Source organism: Drosophila subpulchrella, chromosome 3L, assembly GCF_014743375.2.
Source record: "Drosophila subpulchrella strain 33 F10 #4 breed RU33 chromosome 3L, RU_Dsub_v1.1 Primary Assembly, whole genome shotgun sequence".
NCBI lineage: Eukaryota > Metazoa > Arthropoda > Insecta > Diptera > Drosophilidae > Drosophila > Drosophila subpulchrella.
This window is the reverse complement of record NC_050612.1, coordinates 9,587,074-9,599,085: the sequence shown is the minus strand read 5'-3', so window position 1 is coordinate 9,599,085 and position 12,012 is coordinate 9,587,074. Positions and strand designations below refer to the sequence as shown.

At 41.0% G+C, this 12,012-nt stretch overlaps 4 protein-coding genes across 7 annotated transcripts; 1 reads left to right on the top strand and 3 right to left on the bottom strand.

Moving 5' to 3' along the window:
- Nucleotides 1–132: 132 nt before the first annotated feature.
- LOC119552569 (small VCP/p97-interacting protein) lies at nt 133–1,054 on the bottom strand. The gene is made up of 3 exons (XM_037862193.1): nt 882–1,054; nt 638–808; nt 133–573 (listed from the first exon to the last, which is right to left on the bottom strand). Exons 1-3 carry the CDS (start codon nt 942–944, stop codon nt 559–561), a joined length of 249 nt encoding a protein of 82 aa, XP_037718121.1. The 5' UTR covers nt 945–1,054; the 3' UTR covers nt 133–558.
- A 187-nt stretch (nt 1,055–1,241) lies between these two features.
- Nucleotides 1,242–9,506, top strand: LOC119552564 (UTP--glucose-1-phosphate uridylyltransferase). 4 transcript variants are annotated; one of them, XM_037862187.1, is made up of 9 exons: nt 1,242–1,470; nt 6,808–6,994; nt 7,055–7,146; nt 7,378–7,383; nt 7,717–8,063; nt 8,135–8,360; nt 8,424–8,562; nt 8,629–9,038; nt 9,103–9,506. In XM_037862187.1, exons 1-9 carry the CDS (start codon nt 1,444–1,446, stop codon nt 9,208–9,210), a joined length of 1,542 nt encoding a protein of 513 aa, XP_037718115.1. In that variant the 5' UTR covers nt 1,242–1,443; the 3' UTR covers nt 9,211–9,506. The 4 variants fall into 4 exon arrangements, with proteins under 4 accessions (XP_037718115.1, XP_037718116.1, XP_037718113.1 ...); XM_037862185.1 differs by lacking the exon at nt 1,242–1,470 and adding an exon at nt 2,301–2,514; XM_037862188.1 differs by lacking the exon at nt 7,378–7,383 and having other exon boundaries at nt 1,244–1,470.
- LOC119552567 lies at nt 5,382–6,567 on the bottom strand. Its single transcript, XM_037862190.1, has 2 exons — nt 6,113–6,567; nt 5,382–6,058 (listed from the first exon to the last, which is right to left on the bottom strand). The coding sequence occupies exons 1-2, from the start codon at nt 6,557–6,559 to the stop codon at nt 5,576–5,578; spliced, it is 930 nt and encodes a 309-aa protein (XP_037718118.1). The 5' UTR covers nt 6,560–6,567; the 3' UTR covers nt 5,382–5,575.
- LOC119552566 (peptidoglycan-recognition protein LF-like) lies at nt 9,390–11,685 on the bottom strand. The gene is made up of 4 exons (XM_037862189.1): nt 11,467–11,685; nt 11,246–11,397; nt 10,145–10,529; nt 9,390–10,085 (listed from the first exon to the last, which is right to left on the bottom strand). Exons 1-4 carry the CDS (start codon nt 11,603–11,605, stop codon nt 9,637–9,639), a joined length of 1,125 nt encoding a protein of 374 aa, XP_037718117.1. The 5' UTR covers nt 11,606–11,685; the 3' UTR covers nt 9,390–9,636.
- Nucleotides 11,686–12,012: the final 327 nt, after the last annotated feature.

The following is a 12,012-nucleotide window of genomic DNA, read 5'->3' as shown; positions in this document are numbered from 1 at the left end:
TATGTCAATATGTTCTGGGGAAAAGTAGAAAAATGTATATATAGACAAGATACACAATGATACTATGAAAAATAAATTTGAAAGACTTTTTTCTTTAAAAAATAGTCTGCGAAACTACATTTTAGTTTATGATATGTGTGTAAAACGTGTTTATTTTCTGATTTCAGTGCTATGTACAACATAATAGTAAATTTTTTAAAACAGGAATGACAAAATGAGCTAGATCCTTCACTAAGGAATTTCGGTAATCTTCCGGATTTAGTCAAACTAATCCGATTGTAACATTTTTTTTTTTGGATTTTATGATCACTGATTACAATTTGGTTTACATTTTATTTTTGGTTGTACAGTTTGGTTGCCAGCTAAAAGTTCTCATGTTGGTAGATCAAAGGTGGCCGTTTACAAAGATCAGACATATAAATAGAAAGACCGGAATACAAGGTGTACATATATCGTACAATACAAATGCGGCGCAGTACAAAAGGCCTGGACAAAAGGCAGTTAGCATATGGGGGAAAAGGTGGATGTGCTTTATAAGCTTTGGGTTCCCTCCTCCTTCTAGCTCGTTTGCCACTGAAAATATATAGTGTATATTAGTAAGGGAGCTTGTGGGATAGGGATTTTTTTAGGGTATTACCCTTAGATTGGATTGTCCTTGACCCTGGCGGGCTGCCTCCTCTTCCCGGCGCTGCAGTTCCTCCGCTCTTTGCTGCTGTCGCCGTACGCTTTCCGGATTCTTAATACCCCTTTGTTCATTCTCCTGACGACGCTTTTCCGCCGCATCCAACTGCTGCTGCCGGCGCTCCTCCTGGAAAAATCACACAGGTTTTTCCAGTTTTTCCTTAAATTCAAAGGGTTCTTTTAAAAACACCCAAACTTACAGGGGATGGCATTAGATTAGTTTCCTCGGCACTCTGGCCACAGCAAGATAGACAGACTCCCATACTGTTTGAATCTTATGATATACTATTATTTCTTAAAAAATTAAGCCTTTTTTATGGTGCTTTGTTTAGATTTTCCGAATAAATAGGGCTTCTTTAGGAATTTTGCGTAGTTTTCGCCCTCTCTTTAACCCTTTGTTTTGCTGTCACAGCTGATTGGTTAACAGCGTGCTGTTATGTTAACTTTTCGAGCTGTTAAGCGCAACAGCTGTTCTTTAGTGGCGAGGAAGAAGAAGCAGCAGAGAACGCCGAGATCTTTCAAAATTGGACCAATAAATTAATATCGTACCGCCCGTTCTTGTTGTTAGTATCGTCGATTCGGAAGAGCGTCAAAATATCTTGGGGAAACCAATTTAATCACATACAACTGCGGGTTCCGTGTGGTTTTTCATTCGCTTTCCTCTCGTGTGCTTGTGTGTGCCGCAAAAACAACTAAATTAGTGACGCTTAATTGCTAAATTATTCAAGTGACAAATTTACTTTAAAGAAAAAAAGCCTTAAGATGTTGGATGTTCCACATGAAGCTAAGGTGAGTTTTTAAGTTTACAGTTTAAAATTAAGGGGACAAGGAAGAAACTCCCGTTGCCTTCCGCTCTCTCTCCCTCTCCCGTTCCAAGCCTCTCTTGCTGCGCTTGTGTGAGTGCAGCTTTCACATTCCAGCGTATGCAACGCATTTTGCCGGTTCCAGTTGGGCTCTGTTTACGGGCCAATTTCCTTAGTTATAATTGCCCTCTTAACTCGTTTTTTTGCCTTTATTTTTCTTTGCCTTATGTACTGCATTTGCTTAGCGCTAACCTTCAACTGACCTCAAAGTACGGGCATGTGTCGCCGCCCTCGTCGCTGTGGGTTTATATGTAAGTGTGTGCGTGTGTCTTTTTGGGGAAACCAAATAAAAAACAAAATTTGGCTGGTATTTGTTGTGATTTGGAATAATAGTGGAATATATCTGCTGGATTCTTATCACTGGAACATGCCCCTGGAAATGTAGTAGTAGAATAGGCGTACGGCTTGTTTTTGTTTTTGTTTTACTGATAAGCGCCCGCTTCTTCCTCTTCCTCTTGCTCTCCCCCAACATCTACCCATCCCCCTCGCTCTTGCTATTAAGTGCCGGCTTGTTGTTTCCTCTTGTTCCTTTTGTTTAATTTTTGTTTTGCTCAACACTCATACACACACGCATTTGCTTTTTCATATATGTATATATTTTTTTTGCTATCACTTGTTGCTGGCTTCACTTCACTTGTCGCCGCGTTTTTCAGTGCCGTTCTGCCGCTGCCGACGTTTACGTCAACGTCACCGCGCCGCTGCCGCCGAGAGTTGGAAAAATTTCGTATTGAAATTCAAATTTCGTTTGGATCCCAGCTTTATTTTCAATTGCACACTCGACCAGCGAGCTTCGTTTTCGTTTCTGCGTCTCTTTCCTCTCACGTTCTTACGTTCTTACCGCGAGTGCAAAGCAAAACACTAGAAAAGGTTAAGATTCCCATAGTGAGATTTTATTATAGGCAGTAGTGCTACATAGTTCACAATGCCCTCCGGTATCAGACCCATCGATGTTCTGCTGGAGCGCGCCGGTGTAAGTTCTCTATAGATTCTACTGAGAATCACTTTGTAACGCAATATTTGGGCCAAGTTCAAAGAGTAATCTTTATAGCTCTTTAAACTGGAAAGTCGTTATGTTTTCGGGGCTAAATATAACCCATTAAAACATGAAAATAAGCTGTAGTTCATTACCGAATTGAAAGTCATAAAAATATTAAAGCTGTCAATAAAAAAGAACGTCAGAAATCTGGCAAACACACCTCTGTAAATAACTTCTTATCATGTAACATATTTAATACGTAAATTCAAAATGTTATCAGTTCATGCGACCTACAAATAAAACAAAAAACTTTTGTGTTCCAGTGTCTACAAACTTGTATTTCCGCCAATCACAGAACATTAATTGTATCACCACTTAATCAGCTTTATTTATAAATTTCTAAAGAAACCTTTTAACTAAAAACAATTCAATTTCGTTTATAAAGGTGTTCTCCCAATCATAGCGAATTTCTTTTCTTGAAACTGAGTTCGTATCTTATCTGGAAAGCAACATCAGACAAGGTGCAAAATCATTTAATTTACGTTAATTAACGGATTCACAGACTGGTTGGTAACTAGGAGTTTAGGACTTCAAGTTGTAAGATCAATATTCGTGGACTTTAAAGAATTGCATACTTTTTGGGGATACCGGAAGAGTATTAGGGTGTTATCCTTTTAATTTATGTCCGATCTGTCCGATATGAAATTTGGTATGTGGGTGGGATCAAGAAAAATATGGTTAGCTTCAGGTCGGTTGTCTTTATATATTTACCATTTTTTTTCCTTTCTATAATATACTTAAGACTGATATACTCCTATAGTCTAAGAGTACTAGGTTCCAAAATATAGACCACTTGCTTGTGTGATCTTTAAGGTCTCCCAGTTATGAGTGTATTATGAAATGCACAAGCCTTTTACCAAAAAAAAAAGAACGGCGCCAGCAGAAGCATCAATGAAACGTTAGCAAATTATCTTGAGCATGTTGACCTTGCCGAAGTTCAAACACCTGCCCTCTGACTTTGGCTTATCGTTGGGGCTTGAGGCTCGAATGGCTCATCGGCGGCAAGTGCGGTTGCTTTATAAATAACCCACATGCAATCGTCTGGCATCGTCGTAGGCGCCGTGGGCGTGGCACGTGTTTTTTCACTCTACCCTCTGCTCATTATACCGCCTTTTGCGTAATGATTTCGAAAAGTAAACAGCAAAATAAAAGCGATTACAGCAATTATTTTGCATAAGTCAATTGCATTTGTCTGTCTTGATTGACAAGTCTTCAAAACGATCCGACCGATAGGTGGATTTCAATTGATTTTCTTGTGGAGTTTTTCTTGCCTCTTCATGGTTTTGTTTGTGTTTAAGCTTTGTTTACCCCTCATTTATTGGGTTTGCCATCTGCAAGAGCTAATGACAACCTTCTTTAAATGTCAATGTCAAGTCCATACATAAATTGTAAATATTTACCACACCATTATGGCTTTTTTTACGATTGCACATTTTCCAAATCATTATTACCAAGCTAATATTCGATAAGTAGTGGCCTTGTTACGAAAGGTCCGAGAAAAGAACATGATAAGAAGGAAGTTAACAAAGTTGGTTGAACTACACTGGTCGGCATATGTATTTTGACAAAATAAAAGTTAAGTATACTCATAACTTGAATTTACTTCTTGTAAACTATAGGCATCAATGGAAAGGTAATTTCAATGCCGTTTGAATGATACAATACATTTCTTTACCCATTCAGTACTTATTGAAAAGGACAAATTTGTGTAAATCAACTTTTAAATTTTTTTTTCAAACTTTTTTCCTCGACTTGAAAACTTAAACTTTTTGATGCAAAAAGTTTCTTCAAACAAAAATAATAGTAACTGCAAAAAGAATTTTTCAAAAATCATTTTCCTTATATTTTTTATGATTTTTTGAAGGTGACAATGTCGGAAAAAATTTGTATGAAAAAGAGAAAAATATGGCTCAAATGCCTGTTTTTAAGCATTTTCAAAAATTCATAAAAAATATAAGAAAAATGATTTTTGAAAAATTCTTTTTGCAGTTACTATTGTTTTTGTTTGAAGAAACTTTTTGCATCAAAAAATTTAAGTTTTCAAGACGAAGAAAAAAGTTTTTAAAAAAAATTTAAAAGTTGATTTACACAAATTTGTCCTTTTCAATAAGTAATGAATGGGTAAAGAAATGTATTGTATCATTCAAACGGCATTGAAATTACCTTTCCATTGATGCCTATAGTTTACAAGAAGTAAATTCAAGTTATGAGTATACTTAACTTTTATTTTGTCAAAATACATATGCCGACCACTGTATATTTCGCCATTCTCAACGTTCTTAGCATTATGTTAATGGTCAAATCTAAATTTGATTATCAGACCACGCTATTGTGCTATTGATATGACGAAAGAAATTACCAGTACATGACTTGAGGAACGCCCAGATTAACCGATTAGATCTCCGAATAGTAAAGCAATGATGAGGTCGTCTAATTCCCTAAGATTAGTTATCAGGCTGGGTGATAATAAGGGGCGCTAGTTGACAAACTGGCGATTTAGCAAATTATTGCACAACTTGCCAGAGCAGTTGCATTTTTAGAGGTCGTTTCATGGGACATTACGCTGGGATTCTAATCCCGGATGGCTGAGGCTTATCTCTATAATCATCCTTGACCAAATCGGAATGTCGAACTCATCATTAAGCGGTTAAATAGTCAGATGATGATCAGTGGAAATTTGTTCAGCCTAATTTGAATACGTAATAATGTTTAAAAATAAACGTTATTATACCTACACAGTTGTGAGGTAAGCATTTTTGTTATGAAATAAATATTATTTCAAAGATGATGTCTTTATTTTATTTTCCAAGCAAAACAACCTTCACTTAAATAACTAAATAATTTTAACCATTTTTTTAAAGAAAAAGATGGATATAGAATACACAAAATGATCTTTCGAATAGTTTCTTTGGTATCAAAACATAACTCAACTCTCTCAACCCTTAACCAAGAAAAATATATCCGATTACATTATTTAATGAAAGATAAAGTGTTGTCAATCAAAACTTCCTGTGGTTGCATTTTTGGGGCACTCCTCATGATATTTCGCTTCACAGCTAGCACTATGAACTCTAAAATCTTGAAGACTGGGCAAATACTTGAAGAATATTTTCTTGTCGAAGTAGCTAGAGGTTTCCTCGGGTTCTTCAGGTTCTCCAGCCAGGCGTTTCTTCAGCGATTCCTGCATTCCCCAAATTATGGGTTTACCTTTGCACATTAGAAGTTTAAAACAGCCGGCCTTCTTTCCCTCATCTGGTTTTTCCTTGGACTCGATCATATCAACGATGTATTCGGGCAGATCCCGATCCATGATATCCCTAATCAGTCGTTTGCTATGCCTATCGGAACGCTGCATAAACCAATCGATGGGCGAGCCCATGGAAAGGGATCTCGGGCGCTGGTCACTGGGTTCGTACAGGGATTCCGAGGCATCAATCTTTGATCCTCCGCGAGTCATTTGCATCAGGGAACTTCCAATCTGAAGAAAATACCTTTAGGTTAAAGTAGAAAAATGAGAAAGTTTTAAACTTACCGCCTGGGCAATCATAATCAAGGCATTCAGGGCTAGTGCTCCTATTCTGCGGGTATCAAATCCCACCATCCTCAGCATATTGGTGAACATATCTCCGGAATTAAAGGACAATGGAGGTGGTCTCCGCGTGCTGCTGCCCTCCCCCGGTGGCTCCTCCTGGGCATTTTCTGTTTCCGACTCCTGTTCCGATTGATCCTCTTCCGGTTCCTCTTCATTCGGTGGCCCTTGTAGTCTTTTCTGCACGTAGCTTACCAAGTTGGGAACGTTTGTCATAGATTGACCGGAGAAGGCCTTGGCCACCAAATTGGCCACATCAGCGGCGGTGTTAATGCCAAACATTTGTCCAGCCATTTTCAGGCCATCGTTAAAATTATCCATCACACCCGAGGAGACCTCTTGGCCACCCAAATAGAGTAGCAAACTTAATAGCAGCCAGCGACTTGTCATCACCAGGCTTGGGGGAAAACTGTCGCCGATTCAGAGTGATTTTGGTCTTTGGCAACGCCCTCGTCTGTGTGGCAGCCCAAGCTTGTAATTGGACTTACGACAGCTCCAGTCGAAGCAACAATTTTGTCAGCGTTTCCTCCACTAATTTTGTCACTTGAGTGCATCTGCCGGATGCGCTTTGCTAGCCACACTAATGGCAGCGGCTCAAAAGTTTCTCCAAGTGTAACTTATGGTGTTTCTTTTTACAGGTGCGCGGCCACTCGCGAGCACCGTCCGACTCAAAGGAGTTCCACGAGGTGACCAAACGGGATGCCCTGCGGCTGCTGGAGCACGATGTGGACCGTCTGCTGGAGACCACGGAGAAGGCCCGCCAGCCTGCCCTCAAGGCGGAAATGGAACGTTTCGCCGACCTGTTCGGACGCTTCATTCAGGAAGGTAGGTTCCATTGAAATACTCCTCATTTTATGGTCTAATACATAATTCTCTATTTTTCAGAGGGTCCCGCTTTGGACTGGAACAAGATCCAGAAGCTTCCGGAAAATGCCGTGGAGAACTACTCGAATCTTAAGGCGCCCAAGAACGAGCAGGTATGCAGAGGGCCTGTCTATAGACCCCTCCCAGTTATCCCGCCAAAGAGTCACAACTCGATACCGAAAACCATAAAAACCGAATCGAATTCATCCTGATGATATTACAACTCTCTTAATTTGTTTTACCAACTTTGCATATTTTCATGTTCTTTGATTTGAATACTGAATATCTGAATATGGCTATGTCTGCCTATAAATACTATGCATTATCGTGTGTATCGCACCTAGAATGAGGTAAAAGCGTTTTCCCTTACCTAAACTTCTACGCTTCACGGCTCTCACTCACTCAATGTCTCTGCCGCTCTTGCTCTGTTTTTCTATAAAAAAAAGATGAAGAAAACACGGCTCGAATCTAACCTAATTGGGCTTTGGACGCTTTGTTTAGATTTTGGACCTAGTTTTGTTTGTAGTTTTGCTTTAGTTTGTAGTCACACTGCGCTGTAGTACTAAACCTAAATGAAATTCGGCTATCACTGCAGCACAACCTAAACCTCTGCTCTTTAACACACCATCCTAATGATATTCAATGACTAAGGACTTGTAATAATCATTTCGATTTGCATTTAGATCCGCAACATGCTGGACAAGTTGGTGGTCATCAAGCTTAACGGTGGTCTGGGCACCTCGATGGGTTGTCATGGTCCCAAAAGTGTGATTCCCGTGCGTTCGGATCTGACCTTCCTGGATCTGACCGTCCAGCAGATCGAGCATCTGAACAAGACTTACGATGCCAACGTGCCGCTGGTGCTGATGAACTCTTTCAATACCGACGAGGATACCGAGAAGATTGTGCGCAAGTACAAGGGTTTCCGGGTGCAGATCCACACCTTCAACCAGAGCTGCTTCCCGCGCATCAGTCGCGAGCACTATCTGCCCGTGGCCAAGGACTTTGAGATCGAAAAGGACATGGAGGCGTGAGTTTCTTTAAATGTCCTGTAATAATGTATCTGTATTATAAGTACATATATATATTTCTATATTTTAGTTGGTACCCACCTGGTCACGGTGACTTCTACGACACCTTCCGCAACTCTGGTCTGCTGAAGAAGTTCATCGAGGAGGGCCGCGAGTACTGCTTCTTGTCCAACATCGATAACCTGGGCGCCACTGTGGATTTGAACATCCTCAACAAGCTGGTGGGCGAGGAAAGGGCCAAAACTCCCGTGGAGTTTGTCATGGAGGTCACCGACAAGACCCGTGCTGATGTTAAGGTGAGCGGTGGTTTAATATACTATAGAAAATGTGTATAATAATATAATTTTTCCTTCTCCCAGGGTGGTACTCTCATCCAAATGGAGAACAAGCTACGCCTGCTGGAAATCGCCCAGGTGCCCCCAGAGCATGTGGATGACTTCAAGTCGGTCAAGACCTTTAAGTTCTTCAACACCAACAACATTTGGGCCAACCTGGCAGGTGAGTTAATTAACAAATTGGTTTCAAAACAAGCCTAAAATGATACATTGTTCTCCATTTCCTTAGCAATTGATCGCGTTCTGCGTGAGCGCACCTTGAACATGGAGATCATCGTGAACAACAAGACGCTGGAGAATGGAACGCGTGTCATTCAGCTGGAGACTGCTGTGGGTGCGGCCATGAAGTGCTTCGATGGCGCCATCGGCATCAATGTGCCCCGCTCCCGTTTCTTGCCCGTGAAGAAGTCGTCCGATTTGCTGCTGGTCATGTCGAATTTGTACACCCTGAAGAACGGCAGCCTGGTGATGTCGCCACAGCGCATGTTCCCCACCACGCCGCTGGTCAAGCTGGGCGAGAACCATTTCTCCAAGGTGAAGGAGTTCCTGGGCCGCTTCGCCAACATCCCGGACATCATTGAGCTGGATCACTTGACCGTGAGCGGTGATGTCACCTTCGGACGTGGTGTTTCCTTGCGCGTAAGTTTTAAATGTCTTTAGATTTTTCTTCCTGTATGCTAATTCTGGACTCTAATTTGATTAGGGCACTGTCATCATCATTGCCAACCATGGCGACCGTATCGATATCCCTGCCGGCGCCATTCTGGAGAACAAGATCGTATCCGGCAATATGCGCATCTTGGACCACTAAACCAAATCCACTGCAATTGGATGTCGTCTCACTAACTGTAGCCTAATTTTCTAAGTTCTATGTAGTAGCCATGTTCGCGTTCCAAATTTCTAATTACGAATTTCATTTAGCCAATTGTTGTAAGCACAAAGTGTGTCATCTGTATATATCGTTAAGTAGAAGCCAGTCATGGTTTTTTTAAATCAAAAACGAATCGCAATATGTTTTCAAAAATGTTAGTCGTAGTCGTTCGAATGAGATATAAAAAAGATAGCAGCTGTTAAAACTCAATAAAGGCATGTTTATTTCTATAAATACATAGGAGATTGTGACGTATTCCATATGAGATATCTTCGTTGACATAAACTAGTTCTTAAATTAATATCACTTTGAAAGATGGCACAGGAATGGCACTGGTATGGCTTCATTCCCCCTGCTTCCAGTTTTCTAAGACTTTTCTGAGTCGTCAATTAGACTATAATCCTTGCTAATGTGACCCAGTTTGATGCCCTGAAGTATTAGGTCCAAGGCTAGCTTTTTATTGCTACTTGAAGGACCCACAAAGGCCACAACTAGTTCTTTGGGATCAGGCCCATCTCCTTTTTTTAAGGGTTCACAGCTGTGATTCCAGCCCCTGCCCTCGTAGATGTGCCCATCTCCAGCCGCCACGAAATTATAGTTAATGTCCTTATATCCTATACTCTCGATATGAAAGCTTTGCAACAGGCGCACTCGGAAAACGCATTCGGCTTGGGTGGAACAAGATTGAGTATTGGTGGACACGAATCTCACGATCTGAATGGGAAGTTCTAGTGGGGTGAGTGGTACTGTTGGAGGTTGGGCTAGCCAATAAGGTCTAGTCACAAACTTCAAGGTAGCATTGCTAAGGAGGCGCACTGTAAAGGATTCAAAAATAAGTATTTTTTGGATTATTTTCTTCTTTAGATTTCCTTACGTGATGTTGCATCTGGCGTAAAGCGTGGCCACTTCTTCATGAGTTCAAATAGTTTCTGGCCAGGACTTTCGGTGGGACTAACTTGACGGTGGGCATAAATATGATAATCTGGATGCAGTCTATGGAGTCGTACGCCCTCATCCATTAATCGCTTGGCAGCTTCAATTTGTCGAGTCGATGGTTCCACATTCACAAAAGTCCCGATGAAGGCAATACTGATGGATATAGCACCGTATCCATTGGCATGCTGACCCCGAATGTGCCAGCCGCGTCCCACGTAGACTTGACCATCGCCTCCCACCAGGAAGTTGTAGCCAATATCCACCCAGCCCAGGGATTTCATGTGGTATGCCTGAATAATCTGCATCCGGTATATGCAAACATCCTGGGAAAAAGTAGAGTTACGATATATAAGTTAAAGGTCTTGACATCTTAACACTTATTTCGTTTTGTAAGTTGACTAATATTTGCTAAAACACTTTAAAAAGTGTACAATTAGTTCAAGATAAAGCGGAAGAAAGGGGGTTTTTCCGAAAAGTATGCCGGCTTGTGGCATACTTGGGGTTTTTTTTAATAAGCTTTGTTGGTTTTATGATAGGGGCTTCACCAAAACATTTCGGGTTTTAATAAAAAAAGTTTCCTACGTTTTTCAAAAGAAAACGATTTTAAGATGACATTTAATATTTATAAGGTATACGAACATTAATTGTAGTATGATATATGTATATAGTTAGTTAAATAACGTCGAAGTAACGTCGAAGACCTAAACTTCAAATAACCAGAGCTACAATTTAAAATGTAACAAATTTAATGACGCAATTTTTGTGGTATAAATAACCTGGTTATAGGCGGATCCAGTATTTGGTTGTGGGGGTGACACAAAATAATTTATTGAATTGAAAAATAAAATTTGGAATAAGCCCGAGGGGGTGGGTCTCTTCCCTACATCCCCCCTCCGTGGATCCGCGCGTGAATCTTGTATACATCTTACTTTTAACCTTAATATCAAGGCTTCTACCTAAAAGTAGGTTAACTAATTTACATTTTCGTGATTTCTAAACTGTTATTAATGTACCCTAAGGCCGAGAAAATTAGACTCACCTCTTGTTCGCATCCTTCTGTTGCCGTATGGTGAATGATCACGTTGGAGACGGGCAGCTTAAGGTGCGGGTACTTTCCACTCGGTGGTTCCCCCTGCCATTCGCTGCGATCGAGTATGTGCAGGCCTTTGTTCGGAGAACTCGTGGAGTGGGCTAAACCAGGTTAACAATTGAAATGCCAATTAAATTTCAATCAATGTTCGATCCGCTTAGGTAACTTACTCATCGCCCAAAAGCAATAGCCGGCTACCAGAGCCACAAGCATCAGAAGAATTGCACAAAGATAGAGAAGCTCGCGGGGAAATCTTTTTATAACAGTTTCTGGCTCTTCTGGAGGAGCAACTGCCACGGTTTTCTGCATCTTGAGATGTGTTGGTTTCAACCCCACCACAACGATCGTTCCACTCCAGACGAATGTCCGATCCCAACTGAACTGAGCCCGACCCATTAGCAAGTTGGTTGATTGTTGTTTACTTCTGTTGACGGCTGCAAAAAATCCCCGACGCTCAAAACTGCGCAGCGGCTGCGCAGTTCGCAAGCTCGTTGATAAGGCATAAGTGTACTATATATTTGCCAAAGCTCCCAAGCTTTATACATGGTGCCATTTTTCGCAACAGGGTGAGTGATCTCTAAACGCCGCCCACTTGAGATTAGAGAGAGATCTTAGATTGGAGTGAACAGTCCAAGAAAAGGGAACCCCCGTTTGTCCAGGGGGCGTGTACTAGCTCTTTGATCTCTCCGGTAGTTTTGAAAGATAGTAGCTCAACT